The sequence below is a fragment of the Eleutherodactylus coqui genome, chromosome 9 (assembly GCF_035609145.1).
Source record: "Eleutherodactylus coqui strain aEleCoq1 chromosome 9, aEleCoq1.hap1, whole genome shotgun sequence".
Lineage (NCBI taxonomy): Eukaryota > Metazoa > Chordata > Amphibia > Anura > Eleutherodactylidae > Eleutherodactylus > Eleutherodactylus coqui.
The window spans coordinates 76,314,427-76,332,992 of NC_089845.1; the positions used below are offsets into that span (position 1 = coordinate 76,314,427).

General features: G+C 39.5%; 1 protein-coding gene across 8 annotated transcripts in view; it reads right to left on the bottom strand.

Annotated features, from left to right (window-relative positions):
• PTPRM (protein tyrosine phosphatase receptor type M) overlaps positions 1–18,566 on the bottom strand; it is a 665,244-nt gene that overhangs the window by 255,049 nt on the left and 391,629 nt on the right. For all 8 annotated transcript variants that reach the window (XM_066579573.1, XM_066579570.1, XM_066579568.1 and 5 more), the window contains exons 12-13: positions 11,738–12,011; positions 10,013–10,049 (exon numbers count right to left, since the gene is read on the bottom strand). In XM_066579573.1, the coding sequence (XP_066435670.1) occupies positions 10,013–10,049; positions 11,738–12,011 (311 nt within the window). The remainder of the gene's footprint in view (positions 1–10,012; positions 10,050–11,737; positions 12,012–18,566) is intronic.

Sequence of the window (18,566 nt, forward strand, 5' to 3'; positions counted from 1 at the left end):
TACAAGTTTTAAGTGCTAGCAATTGGCTGACATGGGTTACTGCACATTTAGGCCGTACATTCAGTGTTTAATGTTTGAGCTTAGTGGTACAATACAAATCAAATAAGAAAAATGACTTTACTCTTAAAAATCAGTTTTCTATGGTCAGGATTTAATGAATTTGGCAAAACTATTCTACAGAAACCCCAAAGGGGAGTCCTCATTTCCACATTTTAATCAGTAAGGCTCAGGATCCATGAAGTTTATTTGATATGTCATTTACGTACATCAGTGACTGATACAAAAGTGTTTTCACACCCTGCTTACTTTTCACTTTACTTGTTAAATAGCAAACGCAACAAAGCGTAGATATAATTTGTACAAACAATCATGCAGCATCATCTAAAAACAAGCCTGTCAAGCATCTCCTCTTGGGATCTATGTTGCCTCGGGACTACAAATCATTTGGATGTCTATCTGAATTTTGTGTTTCTTTACTCTTGTTCCAAAAGGGGGTTTTTATCACTTCTTCTGAAAGCCTTAACTAAATTTTTAAGTTACTTAAAACTCAACTTTCAAAAAAAAAAAAAAATGATACGAGAAGAAAATCGATAGAAAACAGAAAAGGGCACAAACCAGTCTACGGCTGCCATGGTTACCAGCTGTATGGAGGACATGGCTTGACCTATTGTACATATTTCCATAACAATAAATAATATCATTTCAATACTTTTGTAAGAGTGTTCATAAAGGAAATGCAATTAATTCACCATGTTCGGTGAAGGCAGGAAGTTCTTAAAGACGGCATCAGCCTAAGATGAACCTAAGTCTGTAGGCTTATAAGTTCTTCACTATTCTCATTCCGTGACTATGTTTTTATTTATTTCTTTATGAGTTATTGTATGAGTAATTTATTGTAGGTTCATAGAAGTAAGTTATTTTCTTCAAAGTTATTGCTATTACAAATTACAATAGGGCTTGCAACCATAGAGAATACAATAGCAGAAAAGAGAACAAACTGGCATATAACTACCGTAGACATGTTTTTCGGAAGTTTTGGATATATTGGAAAAGTCATTTTGAGTCAGAAACCCCTATGTAAAGTCCCTGGTATGTGCAAGCTGTGTTTGCTAAACATTATGCACTTGTCTTTATACACAATCTGCTAAGAAGTATAGAAGTGCTGAAGATATTATAGGCATCTTCAGGCATTCTATGTATACAAGGTATGATATTTTTTAACTTGGATTAAAAAAAGATAACTAAGGCCACTTTCTCGTGGCACCATCAATACTGACAGTGGCATTTAAATGCCCTGACAGAGGGAGAGAGATACTTCTATCTCCTGAGCAGCCCCCGTGACGGGATCATGGGCTGCTGTTCGGTCACTATGTCAGCCTGAGGCTTTGTGAAGGCCCCAGGCTTATTATGGATGACATCCTATTAACAGAATGTCTATAGATCTGTACACAATCAGACCATCACCAGTTGAAGTCCCCTGTGGGGACTTAACCCTTTCCAATCCACTGTCTGACGTCTGAAGACATTCAGGCTGTACAGCTTCGATGTCGGAAGACATCCGTCAGGGTATTCTTACTGTATATTACTGGCCGCTCTGTTGTCGGGGGCCTCTCCAGCATGGCCCATACCATAGTACTGACTCTAGCCAGCAGATGGCGCCATTGTATAATGGCAGAAAGAGAGAACCCCCTAGGAAACCCTGATTTCAAAATTGGATTGCAAAGGGTTAAAAGAAAAAGAGATTAATAAAGTTTTTCTAAATTATTAGTACATTTAAAATATTTAGTTTTAAAAGTTTTTTTTTAAAAACTACTTCCAGTCATTGCATCAAAAACCTAAAAACATTTTTCTTAAATGAATTAGTATTGCCACATTCATAAAAATCTAATTATTAACCCCTTTAAGGACTACCCACCATAAATATACCTCAGGTGGTTTGTGGATCTGACTTAGAAGAACAGCCCAGTGCAAAAACTGAATAAAAAGTGAATAAAAAACTCATATGCACTCCAAAAGAATACAAATTAGTCCTCACACATTGATGGAAAGATAAAAAAAATATATGGGTCAGAGAATTAAATTTAAAAAAAAAGTTTCTTTTATTTTTTGAGAAGTAATATATTTTTAAAAAAATGATAAAATTTGGCATCACCACATTTGTACTGACCAGCAAAATAAAGTTAATGTCATTTTTGCTGAACCATGAACGCTGTAAAAATGAAACTTAAATAATGGCACAACTCCACTTTTTCAATACAAATATGCTAAATATAGTAATATAAAAAAAATAGAGCTTCTCCCACAAAAAGTGAGTCCTCGTGTGGTCAAGTCCACAGAAAAATAAAAAAAAGGCTTGAAAAGTGGAGATGAAAAAATGGAAGAAAAAATTTGAGAAAATGTTGGTCTTTAAGGGGTTTAACTATCACACTATTTATCCTGAATGGTAAAAGCTGTCATAAAAAAATGTGCAATGGCAGAATTGTTTTATTTTTAAAATTTTTTTAGTCAACCCATCTCGAAAAAGATTGAATAAAATGAGATCAAAAAGTTGTAAATACCCCAAAATAAATGTACCAATAAAAACTACGGGTCCGCCCTCAAACACGGAGCCTTCGCACAGTTCCTTCGACAAAAACTTCTGTCTATACTTTTGATTAAGTACTTTTTAGAAAACAGTGATCCACACTACAAATAACATTTTTGACTTTTCTTCACTGAAGGCTAACTCACCATTGTACGGTATTGACTATCAGAGTGTGTCTGCTTTTTCAAGGCCAGATCTTGGTTATTAGAGAACTGCAGGCAAAAATATGGTAAGAGTCCCACTCACTAGCAACATTCATATAAAGCATGGCTCAATATATCTAGACCTAAAGATTAGATAAAGGTCAGCAAATTGTGCAGTCATTTATAGGATGTACCAATTGAACATGTACTGAATGAAGGCAGTCCCACTATCCCTGCTGTTGGAAAAACAATGCCATGATATGTTGGATGTTAATGATGAGTTCTGGCTTCTGGCAGCCAATCATACGCACTTGACCATCAGACTTTTTCTAATGGGCAATGGAGAAAAATGGTGCAGGTAAAAAGTAAATGAAAATTCTGGATTTTAACAGATCCGCATGACTCAGAATCATGGGAATACATCTCACCTCCAAATTTCACAAAGACTGTGGCTATACAATACAAGTTTCCTTACAATGGCAAAGTTGATAAAATGACAATTATACGACTCACGCAGTCATAAAACATTTATACACGACATGACTCTAACATTTTACCAAGAGCTGCACTTCATCATTGATCTTAATAGATGTCTGTTGCGAAGTTCCCAAAAATAGGTAAAGTGAATGAGTTTATAATTAGTTTTAAATAGCTCCAAAAAGAAAAGAGCAAGAAAAGTGTGTATTCAGCCATCCATTATAAAAGTTCTCATTTTCTGATTTCCCTTTTACGGAGCTAAAGGTACAATTTCCATGTCAGTTCTATTAATAAATGTCTTAAGACATTCACTCTGAGAAAATGTGAACTTAAAATATTAATTTGGCTATTAAGATATGGATATGAGCCTACATGGCTTTCATTATTTTACCTGATAATTCTTATATGTCTACTTAATACAAACTACCTGATCTCAATCAAAAGTGTTTTGTGAACTACAACTTTCAACAGCAAATATTACATCGGTTCAAGGTGAGAAGTCTTTATTCTAACGATATAACTTATATAAACTAACAGTAAATATTAACCCTTTGCAATCCAATTTTGGATTCACGGTTTCCTAGGGGGCTTTCTCTTTCTGTCATTATACAATGGTGCCACCTGCTGGCTAGAGCCAGTACTGCGGTATGGGACATGCTGGAGAGGCCCCTGACAACAGAGCGGCCAGTAATATACAATAAGAATACCCTGCTGGACGTCTTCCAACATTGGAAGCTTTACAGCCTTCAATCAGAATGTCTTTAGACGTCAGACAGTGGATTGGATTAACTTAAAGGGATGGTTTAAAGTAATACATTGAGCTTATATTGCACACTGATGGCATATCCCAAGATGTGTGATCGGTGGGGGAAAACTAGTGGGTCCGTGGCACATGGACCCTTACTATTCACATATTGTAGCATATCCTAGGCATATGCTCTCTTTAGTCATCTTTGAATTCTTAAGGTGCTTTTAACATGGAACAAGTATTGTTCGGATTCCCGCGATCCAGTCAAAATCTGAACGATTATCATTCAGTGTAAATGTATGCAACGACGGAATGATGGATCAGAAGTCTTTCCCTGCTCGTTCGTCGTTCAGTTTCTGCATGCATACCGTTCCGTGTAAGGCTGCCTGTCCACGAGCAAAAAATCATAGCAATTCTCTGCCCGCGGGATTTAAATCGCGGCATGCTGCGATTCTCCCCGGTGAGCCTATCTGTTAGATAGGCTCATCTCGGAGACCTGTCAGCATTCTCCCCTCCTCCCCCGCGGTGGAATATTGCTAGTGATATTCGGCTTCGGCCATGGAAAAGTGGCCTAAACAGGCAGTCGTTCACTTATGAGCAACTGCCTGTTTACTGTGAATGGAGGTGGACGGCCTGGAAAGATCCCTAGCCCCGCTCTGCTTCCATTCAGTCAGCAATGCTTGTTCATGTGTAAAAACAGCGGAATGATTATCGTTGGGATGACACGTTAGGCATCTGTTGCCCGACAGATCATCCCGTGTAAAAGCGCCCTTAGTTTAAACTGTGGAGTAGGGTTAAATCAATTTAGAGTGGGAGTGTTCCTTTAACCAAACTTTAGCCTGTTTCACATGGCAGAATTTGTATAAGTATTTGTAAGTCCTCTGCTGTTTCTCCCCATTCTTGGTTGTGACTTACAAATACTGATACAAAATACTGCTATGTGGAACTGGCCTTGGGCTATTGTTCAGACTCTATATTCTGATGTAGTTTGAAAACAGCACTGGTGACATGTTAAATATGTGTGAATAAAATGTACTGAAATCCGTTCAGTGAGTTCTGTAAATGAACACATTCAAAGAGACTGCTGTCTTTTTTTTTTTTTTACAAACCCTAAGAAACTCTATTTGTTGGGTATTTTAAGCGCCTTTCCTGGTTTTTCTTCTGCCATGATTTTTATTTTGAGGTTGTGCAGTCATGACCAAAAGATTAGAACCTAGCCTATCTAAGCTATCTTACATCAAAAATGTGGCTATATGAAAACTTTATGACGCTATTTCCCCATTTGGAGTCTAATTCAGCACCCCGGGGTTGGTCACTAAGACGTCATGCCATTGCAAAACTTCGGGATTATTTCATATGGTCACACATCATATTATAATCTGTAAAGAATGATATAAGGGTATAAAGGCCCTTTTAGACAACGATTTTTGCTCAAAAATCGCTCAAAGCCGTCTTTTGAGCGATAATCATTGTGTGTAACTGCACTGACATCGTGCAGTTTTCGCTTACCAGTCGCTAATCGCTGATCCTTCAGTATGCTGAAAGATCAGCAATCAGTTATCAGGAATTCACAGCGGGATACAGCTGATACTATTGTTTCTCCCTAAAGACAGGCTAGGTCACTGGCTTGACCTCCCACCATTCCAATACTGCCAACTGTCTCGTGCCATACAACAGTGAGGCCAATGATTGACTGCACTCATGTCACTGCTGCAGCAATGCCTGGCAGGGAAGAAAGCAGTAGTGGAGCTGGAACGGCAAGGGATCGAATTGGTGAGTATATTTTTATTAACATTTACTATTGTTAGAAAAACAAATCTTGAATAGAGATGAGCGAGCGTACTCGGATAAGCACTACTCGCTCGAGTAATTTGCTTTATCCGAGTATCGCTGTGCTCGGGTCTGAAGATTCGGGTGCCGCTGCGGCTGACAGGTGAGTCGCAGCGGGGAGCAGGGGAGAGCGAGCGGGAGAGAGGGAGAGAAAGATCTTACCTCCGTTCCTCCCCGCTCTCCCCTGCAGCTCCCCGCTCCGTGCCGGCACCCGAATCTTCAGGGACGAGCACAGCGATACTCGGATAAAGCAAATTACTCGAGCGAGTAGTGCTTATCCGAGTACGCTCGCTCATCTCTAATCTTGAACATATGCTTTATGTTCAAAAATATGTTTATTGAATTTTTATATGAAAATTACATTCAGAATTTAGCTATAAAACATTGTTTTGAACATATGCTTTAAAAAGGGTTATAAAATCAAAATTCTTTAGCCCCTGTCTACAGGAAAGTTGATAAATATATTAAGGGTGGGGAACCCACCACCAAGATCCCCAAAGTACACAAGAATGGCCTCTGAGTCTCCCTTTTTGAATGGAGTGGTGGTGTACAAGGGTGACCATGGCTTCACTCACAGTCTGTCGATGCTCTTGACTATTTCCGTCAGTTCCATAGAGCTAAATGAAGCGGTAGTTAAGGATGTTTCATTCACTAAATGGGACTCGGGGGCAATCAGTTTTTGCTAGGGGTTTCAGGAATTGGACCCCCAGTGATCATACATTTATCACCTGTGTATAGGTAATAAATGATTTCGGTGGGATAACCAATCTAAGCAACAATGTTGAAGGCTGCTAGAGAGCCACATTAAGCAATCCAGCCAAGGATTCAAAAAAAAAAAAAGTTTTGACATACAGGTTTCCAATAACCCACAAAATGTTTATTACATAGTAAATCTAATCCCTAAATGTCTGCAATAAAAATATTATTATTATTTACAAATTAAGAGTTTTGTTGATCGTTTAGCTTTGGATGGCTAAAAGTATGTATGTTGTTGACTTCCATATAAGAGGGTAGAGTACTGGCAGTCAAGGAGAGGTCAATGGCTACTTAGCATCACAAACACATAGATCATTTTTGGTTTGGATAGAGATGGCTGTAGAAGGTCAACATTGAGAAAAGAAAAGAACTTTGAAGTGAATCCCTAGAAAAGAAAGCAAAGTAAACTTCATAGAGAGGACTATACTTCAAACACCGTTCCCCGTGAGAATGGATTATTTCTGACAGAGATGGATGTAAACATGAGTTAACCAACTTCTGCAATGCGAGTTCTTTTGTAACAAATGTAACTGGAATTATATAAATGTGTCTAATGTAACAACATAACTATGGATACTCTAATTATTAGTGGTTTATTGACCACAGGTGTATGGCATGTGTCACTTCACAAATGAAAGCAGCTCACGCTGATACTGCTATCTCTTACTCAATGAGCACATGCTTCTGTGTTGAGGGGATATTATGGGAGCTGACATAGCCATGTTCATCCTTCGATCCAAGCTGTACAGATTAGCATGAAGGTAGTGATCCAGTAAATAATCTCACTGGGACGACATGTTACGCAATCTATAGATATACCCCATATTTAAGCCAAAATTGTGAAAAAAAGTTTGCTGCATTCTAGTTGTTCAATCTCTACACAAACTCCCAGCGTGACACTAATGAATCTTAGTTTGTTACAGAGTAGGCAATATGGTATTTCGTATACAGGATAATTTTATTCTTAAAGCAGATCTGTCAGGTCTGCTCCACTACCTTATCGGAGGATAAGATAAAGGAGGAGATGCTGAGCCTGGGGATAGATAGATTCCTATGATGTGACTTCGTACTTCATGAACAAAGCTTTTCAGATGCTGCCAAAACTCAGAGAGAAATTCTGTAAAGGACCTTTCACACGGATGGAATTATTTTCACAATACGGCAGCAATTTAAAATCCCAGCCTGCTGAATGGGCTGCCTCTGATTGGTCACAGCCCTCAGCCAATCAGAGGCAGCTCTCACTCATCCATTCATGTATTCATGAATGGGTGAGTGAGTGCTGCCTCTGATTGACTGAGCGCAGGGACCAATCAGAGGCAGCCCATTCAGCAGGCGGGGATTTTAAATCCCCGCCTGCTGAATACTACAGAAAGCAGTTCAGGAGAACTGCCAGCCGGACACGGCTGAACTCCGGCTGCAGCAAAAAGGTGAGTATACATTTTTTTTTTTACACATTTTCAGGATGCTTTTCAGGGAAGGGCTTATATTTTAAGCCCTTCCCCGAAAATTCATACAGCGCTTGCCGGAAGCCCATTGCTTTCAATGGAGCCGGCTGTATTGCCGGCTCCATTGAATTCAATGGGCGAACATCGTTCTCCTCTGCCACAGCTGTGGCAGACAATAGCGGGCAGCGCTCGTTTGATTGGGCCCTTTTGCTGAAAACGCTGCTAGGTGCAGATTTTTCAGCGAATTGTCGGCCTCAGTCACGCCATTTGTGGATGCGCATCCCTTATGCGATCCACAAATCGCGCGAAAAAACGCCCGTGTGACTGAGGCCTTAGCCAAAAGGATTTTGGTGTGGAATTTCGTGCATGGCAAATTCTGCTAGGTGTTGTGGAAATATTCCATCCATGTGAAAGGGCCCTAGTTCCTGATTCCCTCATCCACACACAGTAAATGACACCTTTGCCTGTATACCAATAGGTACAAGATAAGCAGTCGGTTACTCTGTATGTAAGGGGAAATACAATGGAAAAAGATTTATGCTGCAAATTGTCAGAAAATAAATTATATGGGAAGCAGAAAATGTATTTGTTTTAGAAAATTTTTGCGCCTGCCTTAAAAAATGCCTACTTGTCAAATTATGAAAGAGATTCGCCATTTTTGGAGCAAAATGCTAGGGGATAGTCAGAACAAGGAATTAAGAAGAGAAGTGTGGCTAAAGTGGCTGGTGAATTCTCTAAACTTGTGAGATGTGCGCCAAATTGGGCACAGCCTGTGCTATTTCCACATACTGTAAACTGATGTGTCCTGCTACAGTACTGATAAATCTAACCCACTACGTACACAAATATAACTTTCTAAACTTCAGCTCTTGCTCTGTAGAGGTGCTTTAACTGCATACTGTTAAATGTATAAACCATGTGTCATGCTAACTCAAGTAAAATAATTTATGTAACCATGCTGTCTACTGGTATTTACTGGACAAGAGGTTTTCTGACTATTACTTACATTTTAAGGGTGTGTTCGCACGTTATATAAAAACTATGGAAACACTCCAGCGGCAAAGTTTACTATTAAGGCCGCCTGCACACAGGTGGATCAGACCCCACATGCGGGATCTGGTAGGCGATCCCAGCATACCTCTCCGGCGTCTTGTCTTCTCTGCTGCGGATGTTCCGGCTGGTGTGTCGGCACACATGCACAGTAGAGATGATGCCATGCCATCGCTATGGCAATGACGCGGCTCCCGCAACCATTCTGCAATGATGATTACAGAATGACCAGGGGACGGACGGCTTCCATTGACTTCAATGGAAGCCGGCCGTGCGTAGCCCACACAAAATCGCAGCATGCCACAATTTCTTCCCCGCGAGTGAAATATCACAATCGATTTCCGCTTCTGAGCAGGAAATTGCGTGTTGTCATAGCATGCAAACCTACCTGTGTGCAGGCGGCCTTAACCCCTTCAGTGCCAGGTTTATTATTACCATATCATGACTCACAGGGCAGGTTTTTTTAAATGAGTCAACAATGCATTTTCAGCACTAGTGCTGTCCACGGAAATCTTCCGGGGTTTAACTGCATGGTCAGTGCAGCAAGCCCCAGAGATTTTCTGGGGGTGCCACTAAAGGGGTTAATCACATTATTGAATGGGATTAAAGCACTCCTATTTACATGTAGAAGAAAAGAAAACACTGCAGAATTTCTCCTGTAACTGTACTGTAACTATTGTGGTCTGTTGCAGCAGAGATGCGGCAAATCAACAGGTTGTAGCTACAGTACAGCTAAAGTAGAATATCTGCAGCGTTTTTGTCCTTTACATATAAATAGGATTACTTTAATCCCATTCTCTTTAATAATAACTATTTCCAATGTAGTTTTTCCACTGCTTTCTGCAACATATGAACGCACCCTAAAAATAAAAATGACGAATGCAAAGAAGCTAGAAAGAAATTTTAAGGCTGCATTTCGTTGTCACTGTAAAGTCTGCCACATACTGTGACTATACAACAGCACTATATTGAAACCTACCTTTTGTGGCTATCCTCACGCAGTCAATTTTTGTTTCCTGTGACAAAAGAAGAAGAAAAATGTTTGCTTTTGAAGATGAATCATTTCCTACAGCAGCAAATACAAATAAATTCCTAATAAATTAGAAAACAACATGACTGGGTGACAATACATTACCTCCATTTATGTGCAGAAATGAATCTAAACAGCAGAATTCCTCCTAAACAGCGTTCATCAGGAGATACTTCTATATGACTGTGCTATAGGTCATGCCGCTGGTCTACACAATTCTGAAGCATTCCCCAATGCTCACTGTTTAGGAGGATTTGGGGAAGACATTCCTGGGGAACTTGTACTGATTTGGACTGTCTTCATCAGGGAAATTGCTCAATATTTATAGCGTCTCAACTAGGGACAATATATAGGCCGCTCACCACTCCAGCCAATGTGTATATAGCACAGTCAGCTGCAAACTCATCTGACACGACTGTAATTAATGGTACTCAATACAAGAATGTAATACTGGCAATGGGCTGGTATACAGCAGACCTTGGCAATTAATAGTGGAGAAAAATACAGTATTTGTCATTACGCAAATTGCTCTGTATATATCAATCGTCCTGTGCCCGTAAATCAAACAGACATTACCCTCTTCTCAGTAAGCACTGTATGAACACGTGTATTTTTTGTAATATATATCAAGAAAGCTTTATTCTCACTGCCGTTGCACTATATACTTGGTAGAGTGCTGAGAAAATCTTCCCACTGACATTTATTGTAAAAGAAAATCAAAAAGTTTTTTTGTAGGATGCCTCTATTAGGAAAGGCTTAATCAACTATTCAGTATAGTTAAAAAAAATAAGGTGTACCAATGTATATCACTAAAACATATGGCAAAAGGACATTCTTATGGCATATATTGAATGCACAGAAGTCTGTCGACAATTTTGGGATATATGTTCAGAGCGTGCATATATATATATATATATATATATATATATATATACACGAATATACACTGCAAATAGTGTGAATTAAGCCTACAGGTTAGAGGGGTTGTATCAAAAAGTAGACTTTTATCACCTATCTTTAGGATAGGTGATAAAAGTCTGATAGATGGAGGCCTCACAAATGAAAGCCCCACTGACTCCCATGTTCCCCCCTCCTCTTCACTGTTGGCTCACTGCACCCCTCGCAGTAAGGAGGAAAATGAATGGAGCAGCAGTCGGACATGCACGGTGCCGCCCTATTTATGGAACTGCTGGAGATAGCCGAGTGCTTGTACTTTGCTATGTCCATCAGCCCTTTTGAAATTGATTGGCGCCACAAATGCACACTTGCCGATCCATTCAATCTCCCCATTACTGTAGGTGGGTCTAGTGAACTCACTGTGATGAAAAGAGGGGGACACGGGACCACCATTACTGAAATCAGTGGAGGTGTCAGTGGTGAGACTCCCACTGAACAATCTTTTCTACTTTCCTACGGATAGGAGATACAAGTCTATTTTGGTATAACCACTTTCAGTTTTATTACCTACTTCTACCCTCTGTGAAAGCCATTGCATATCCAGCCCTAACACAATCAAACCTACACTAGTATGTCATTGGCTGCAATGACTTTGAAGTTTGAATCACGTCCTTTTGATTAGAGGACATCTCAAATAATATCTCAAATAATCTCGCTGTTGTTCCTTCTGGAAACTTGACCATGAGCTCAAGAAATCCTGCACCGCACCAGTCTTACCCCATTGGCTTTGCTGGCAGCTTGATAGTAGATACTGTAGCTTTTCTGTGGCAGAAGTGGAGCATTCCAGTACCCATTATATGTTTTATTGTCACCGACGGTAAAGATAAAGGCGGAGGACAAAAGATTTGGAGGAAGTTCTGCCGCAAAGTAGTACTGTGCATTCAACAATGAAGCGTTCTGGTAATGTATAGGAACTGGAAAACATTTTAGCATTTCTGAGGTCTTTCTGACTCGACGAGATCTCTTTTCCTCAACAATAATCTGGTAAACACTGCAAGTAAAAGAAAGAAACGGTTTATAGAGAGGGAAACAAGAGAATTCAAGCTTTTGCCTAAACATTAGAATGGATTGCTGATAGTGGACCAGTGAAGGAGTGGATCAGTGAGTATACCATACTACATTATTTTGAACCCTTTCAGGCCCTTTATAGATTCTTTATATAACTCAGAGTCATATATATAACTAAAGGAGTTCTGTCACCAAAAAAAAATAAAAAAAATCAATACTTACCTATTCCTCCCCAGGCAGTCTACTTACTGCACCTTCTCCCCGCCGATCTTCTCCTGACTCCTGAAGTCCCCTGGGTCACCTCACCTCCAACTGTCCGATTCTTTGTCTTCCAGTTACGAAGCGTCCTTTAGCTGAAGTCTTCCTCCTGCAGGTCAATGTAGGCTACGTCACTCACTGCCTAGCAGGAAATGCTGGATGCTATGTTGGGCTAATACCGAAACTGCGCATGCATGCAGTCTCAACGCGAGAGTTCCTAAACTAACGCCGCGAGACGGCGCGCATGCGCAGTCTCAGCATTATCCCAACATAGCATCCAGCGCTTCCTGCTAGGCAGTGAATGCTACGTCACTATGACATAGCCCACACTGACCTGCCGGAAGAAGAATGCAGCTGCATAACAAGGAGAAGAAGAATCCGGCCAGCTTGCGGTGAGGTGACCAGGGGAGTGCAGGAGCCAGGAGAAGATTAGTGAGGGGAAGATGCGGTAAGTAGACTGCCTGGGGAAGAATAGGTAAGTATAGATTTCTTTTTAACGACAAAACCCCTTTGAGTTCCTGAACAGTCCCTAAAAACAGGTTTTTCTAGTGTAAATGGAAAAAGATTAATAAATTCTGAAGAAAAGACAAAAGGTATATTTTTTTCCAGTGTCTATAAGAAAAACTGATGCGTCCATTAATTTGTTTGAAGCTGGAATAGCCTGTGCTGGTTATTGTGCTTGTAATTATCATCATTTTACAGTTCACGGTAATTACTGCTAATGTGTTTATATCAGTGTGCTGAGCTGCATACATATATCACTTATAATCTTTAGAGTTCATTATAGTTTTTCAATGTGTTCATAAAAAATGTTTTGTGATATTGTAAGAAATTGCTAAAAAAAAAACAGTTGGCAATCCTGGTCCCTATTAAATGGTATATTAAGAATAGTTGTGTGTCTAGTAATTGGTTTATTTCATTTAAAAGGATGGATCCAGATATAGGTTAGTCTTATCTTGCCTAAAATACGGCCAATTGTGTTAATTGACATTCATAGGTTAAAAGCTATTGGTGCAGATAATTCTTATCAACATAGGATTATTTCAGCACCACGGACAAGAAAATGGCCCCTATATACTTAATAGAAAAGAAGACGTAGCATGGCTAAAGGGGTTCTTGAAACACAATTTATAAAGTACACCTGTCATTTTTGCTTTTATTCCAGAGGCATAGACAAAAGAAATGAGGGCTCAGTCGCATGGGCGCCGATCTGCCCGTGTTGCTGCACGATAGGATGGCCGCAACGCGTGCGGACAACTCTCTGCATGACCGGCTCCATTGCTGGCCATGTGTTCTATCCTCCGGGCGGTGTGGAGAGTCGTCCGCACCTGCAGTGCAGCGGTCTTTTCATGCAGAAACACGGGTTGATTGGCGCCCATGTGACTGAGCCCTGAAGCTGGTGACACATTAGATTGCTTACAACACATGGACAAGTATAGCATATAACAAAGATAGTATAGGTAAAGCTCTAATAACAGCAACATCACAAGCAATGTTTGCAAATGAGTGATGGAATAATTCTTCTCAGCACCACCTATTGGACAATAACTACTCTATGAGGCAATATCCGACCTTTTACCAGACCTTGCAATATGACTAGGGATATTAGCCAAATCAGAAGAACCAAGGACATACAGCTGTTTTGGGCTATTGCCCTTGATCAGTTTTAGTAGGAAGCTGATTGGGTAAGGGAGAGATCTTCAATATAAAACCTGGGGGGTAATGTTTCTGCTTGTGGAGAGTACCACACAAGAGAGTAACACATGGGTGTAGGAAGTCTTATATAGGTCATGCCATGCTCCCTTGGAAAAAATGCAAATAAATGATGGGATAATCCTCCACAGTGCCACCTATTGGAAAGGCAGCTTCCCTATGAGTCAATAACGTGACTTTTTATAGGCCCTAGGGATGTACTGTAAAACTATTCTATCCCTCATTTGCATGCTTTTTTACTAGGGAGCATTGCAGGGCTATATAAGACTTCCTACACCCTTGTGCTGCTCTCTACAAGCAGAAAAATTACCCTGCTGATAGTGGCTGCTAACCCAAAAAATGCCCCGATCAGTGCTAGTGGGTCCTGAACAGCCGCTCCTGTGTTGGGACTGCAAGGTACCATTTGAGTGCCACGACAGCCTGGTGTCCCATGTCTTGATAAACTGCCTGTCAAAAGCCAATAAAATGCAATAGTACGGTATTGCATTATACTATGTGAGCGGTCAAATGCAAGTTTAAGTCCCCTATGGCAAAAAAGAAAATTAAAATGAATAAAAAAAAGTTTTTCTAATTATTAGAAAAATTAAAGGAGAATAAGAGTGATCAAAAAGTCATATGAACTCCAAAAGGGTACCGACAGAAACTGCAGGAAGTACCACAAAAAAGAATAGCCCTCACACAACTATATCAACGGGAAAATAAAAAGGTTATGGTGGACAGAAGATGGCGGTAGAAAATAATTTACATTTTTTTCGCAAGATATTTTATTTTTTGAAATGAGTACAACACAAAATATTACTATATACATTTGGTATGGCAATATGCTGACCCAGGGAATAAAGTAATTTTTGCTGCAGTTTGTGAGTTGTGAAAACAAGGAGTCTCCAAAGAACATGGAATTCTATTTTTTGTTTCAATTTCACTCCACTTAGAAATAAAGCGACTAACGAATGACTTCTAGCTCAGTGTAAACAGGCAGTAGTTCATGTATGAATGACTGCCTGTTCACAGTAAATGGAGGTGGGCAGCCAGAAGAGATCTCCAGCATACTCAGACTCTATTAACTAAATGACTATCACTCCTGTGTGAAAGTATAGGAGCGATAGTCATCCCGTGGAAAAGTACACTTGGCCATAAGGAAAAAAGGTGTCCACAGGACAGTAATATGTAGGTGAATAATATTATTGCATCCTGTCAGAGTTAATAAGATTACATAATATCCATGACAGAAAACTGTCGCCAACGACAATTTTCATACCATAATGTGTGCATAGTGTGTAATATACATGAATTTTAACTTCTACTGTATTTCTGGCCTGACTGCTTATCATATATGCAGTAGGTTGACCTGTACATTATTTTAACATATGCAATGTAAAAAACAAGTATTCACCAGTATAGCGAGATACCTCCATACAGCATGGTTACATTACTGTGAAGCAACTCAATGATGTGAGTTTGAGTCTCTCCAACACACCAGGATGTGCAGAGGCAGCAGTTACACCTGAGTCCTCGTGCCTTAGGGGGCATACAGGCTTGTTTGCCATCTAAGGCTCAAGTATTACAAACCTCACATAGCAGATTAAAAGACTTGTGTATACTAATAGATCATACACTGAACATGAGTAAACAATGTGATGCAGCAGCCAAAAAGGCAAACACAATTCTGGGATGTATTAAGAGAAGCATAGACTCTAGATCACGTAAGGTAATTATCCCCCTCTACTCTTACTTAGTCAGACCTCATCTGGAATACTGTGTCCAGTTCTGGGCACTCCACTTTAAAAAAGACATAGAGAAACTGAAACAAGTTCAGAGAAGAGTTACCAAGATGGTGAACGCTCTGCAAATCATATTCTATCAGGAACGGTTAAAGGATCTGGGAATGTTTAGCTTGCAAAAAAAAAGCTGAGAGGAGCCTTAATAGCTGTCAAAGTGCAGAGGGATCAGCCCTATTCTCATTTGTACAAGGAAAGACTAGAAGCAATGGGAGGAAACTGAAAGGGAGGAGATACAAATTAGATATTAGAAAAAACTTTCTGACAGTGAGGGTGATCAATGAGTGGAACAGGTTACCATGGGAGGTGGTGAGTTCTCCTTCAATGGAAGTATTCAACAAAGGCTGGACAAATATCTGTCTGGGATGATTTAGTAAATCCTGCACTGTGCAGGGGGTTGGTCCCGATGACCCTGGAAGTCCTTCCAACTCTACCATTCTATGATTCAGATAAGGGGCTCTGTAACTGCAAGTTCTACTTCTGCCACATCCACTGCTTCTGTTCTCTGGCTGTGACCGCTATGCCATATTTCACAAAGGTGAGCATCTCACAGAACAATGTTCTTTGCTTCTTAGTAAAAACAACATGCAACAAAATAATAGTACATAGAAAATTTGCAGCTTCATTTCAGCTGATTAGGAAACAGGAGACAACCTTTGGAAGAGTCCTGACAGAACATTACAAATGCAGCAGGTCTCCAGGAAACTATTTCAGGTGAAAAGTAATTATCTCAGGTACTTGAACAGGGGAAAAGTAATTATCCAAGGTACTCGAACATGAATAAAATAAATATAAATTGAAAAACCAGGTTAGGAAATGCATTAAATCATGTAATGTATGTTTCAAATGAACATTTAATCAGGTTCCACAATTCCGTATTAGGAGAGAAATTGTTCTCCTTAGACAAGAAACACTTTAACATTTCAGACGGATGTGATGAAGCACTTTCCTTATTTTCTTACAATGGACCAGTAAAACAACTACATAAAAAGAGAACAGAAAGACCTTAACTTTCCCTACCTCAACAAAACAGTCCCGAAAAGTTTATCAACACTGAGCATGAACACGGTCTTACTTGTGTGACTTGTTTCACTTATTTCTTTACTTTTAACTTTGTTACTACACAATTATATACTTATGTTTATGACTCTACATACACGTCAATCATATGTAATTTGCTACTTTCAAATGTTTCAATAAAAAATGTAATATTAAAAAAACAGTCCTGGCTGAATTCCAGTATTCTAGACTTTGTATAGAGAACATAATTACCAGTAATTCCCTAATACATAGCTATTAATGTAAAATGGGAGTGATTTAGGCAATAAGGATTACTAGTCAAGACTTTATTTCTGATGTTCTGTATATATTTTCTTACTGTAACCCATATGTATGGATAATTGAGCCTACATCTAAGCAGCTTATGAGAGTCTGTGGTCTATAGGGCTCTGCTCTCCCAGCTTGTTCATTATTAAAAAAATAGAACAGAAAGAAGTATGATGCAAACTAGCTGCAATTTTTGTGTAATTTCTCTTAGTTAACTTTTAACCAAAAAATGTACACTGTAATGTAAATATAAAATGATCGACCACAACTAGTGAGATAGAGGATGGTGTCCCATGGACCAAGAGTTAAAGGGGTTGTCTCATCATAGGCAACCACTTAAAGTGGTTTTCCAGGACTGACATATTGATGACCTATCTTCAGGATAGGCCATCAATATCAGATCGGTGAGGGTTCGCTGCTCAGTGGTCTGAACTGGCTATGGCAGTTGGGTGAGCACCGCTCTCACTTCCCTCCATAAGAGAAGAGAAGAGACTGCGGTGCTCGCCAGTTCAATCAACTGATCAGTGGGGGTCCCAAGTTGCGGAACAGCACTGATCTAATATTAAGGATCTATTCCGAGGATAGGTCATCAATATCTTATTCCCAGAAAACCCTTTTAATTAAAAGAGCTGCTGGAAATTAGCTGACCCCTGTGGCTCCAACTACTGATATCCCTGAGAAACAACTTATTTTGCCAGAAGCAATAGCTGTTAGCTATTCACTTTACCTGCAGTGAATGTGAAAAAACTGAAATGCTCTCTACATTGTCTCATAAAAATGAGTCCTAAGTGAGACACTCCTATCTTTGACATTGATTTTACTTAAAAAAAATATTTGAAAAGGGGTTGCTGAGATAAGATAACCCCTTTAAGCCTTAGTAAAAAGATAAACATGATATCAAAAACTATGTTCATCTTGTCCTGTTCAAGATGCTCTATAATTATATGTAGGGGTCTTACGCTTATTACTTCTTGCAAAAGTTTGGCCAACCGAACAGAACTTTTTAAGAGTTCACCCATCATGGTTGAGCAAAATAGAGAAATACCTAAATATCTTTTGCCAAATTAGAAAAGGTGGAGAAAAAATATTATTAGAAGATGTTAATAAATTAAGCATTTAATCTAAATAAATGTTAAACATAATTCAAACTCTATTCTAAGTAACCATTTAAATGAATGCACATGTAAAAAAAATATGGCAGCTTCAGGCATGATATGTAGTGTATTTAAAGGCAACAGGCTTATTTAAAGGGGTTATCTGGCAATTTAAATTTCTTACCGGAACACGCCACTTCCAGTTATATTCCGACAAGAGGTCACATGGTATCTCAGCATGTATTGTCTGTGATGTCATAAATGAGTTATGGGCTATCAGATTAAAATAATTAGCCAAGGCCCTCTTTGTATCGCTTCGTCAGCAGTGATAGAAAGAGGGCCGTGCATAATTACTTTAATGAGTTGACA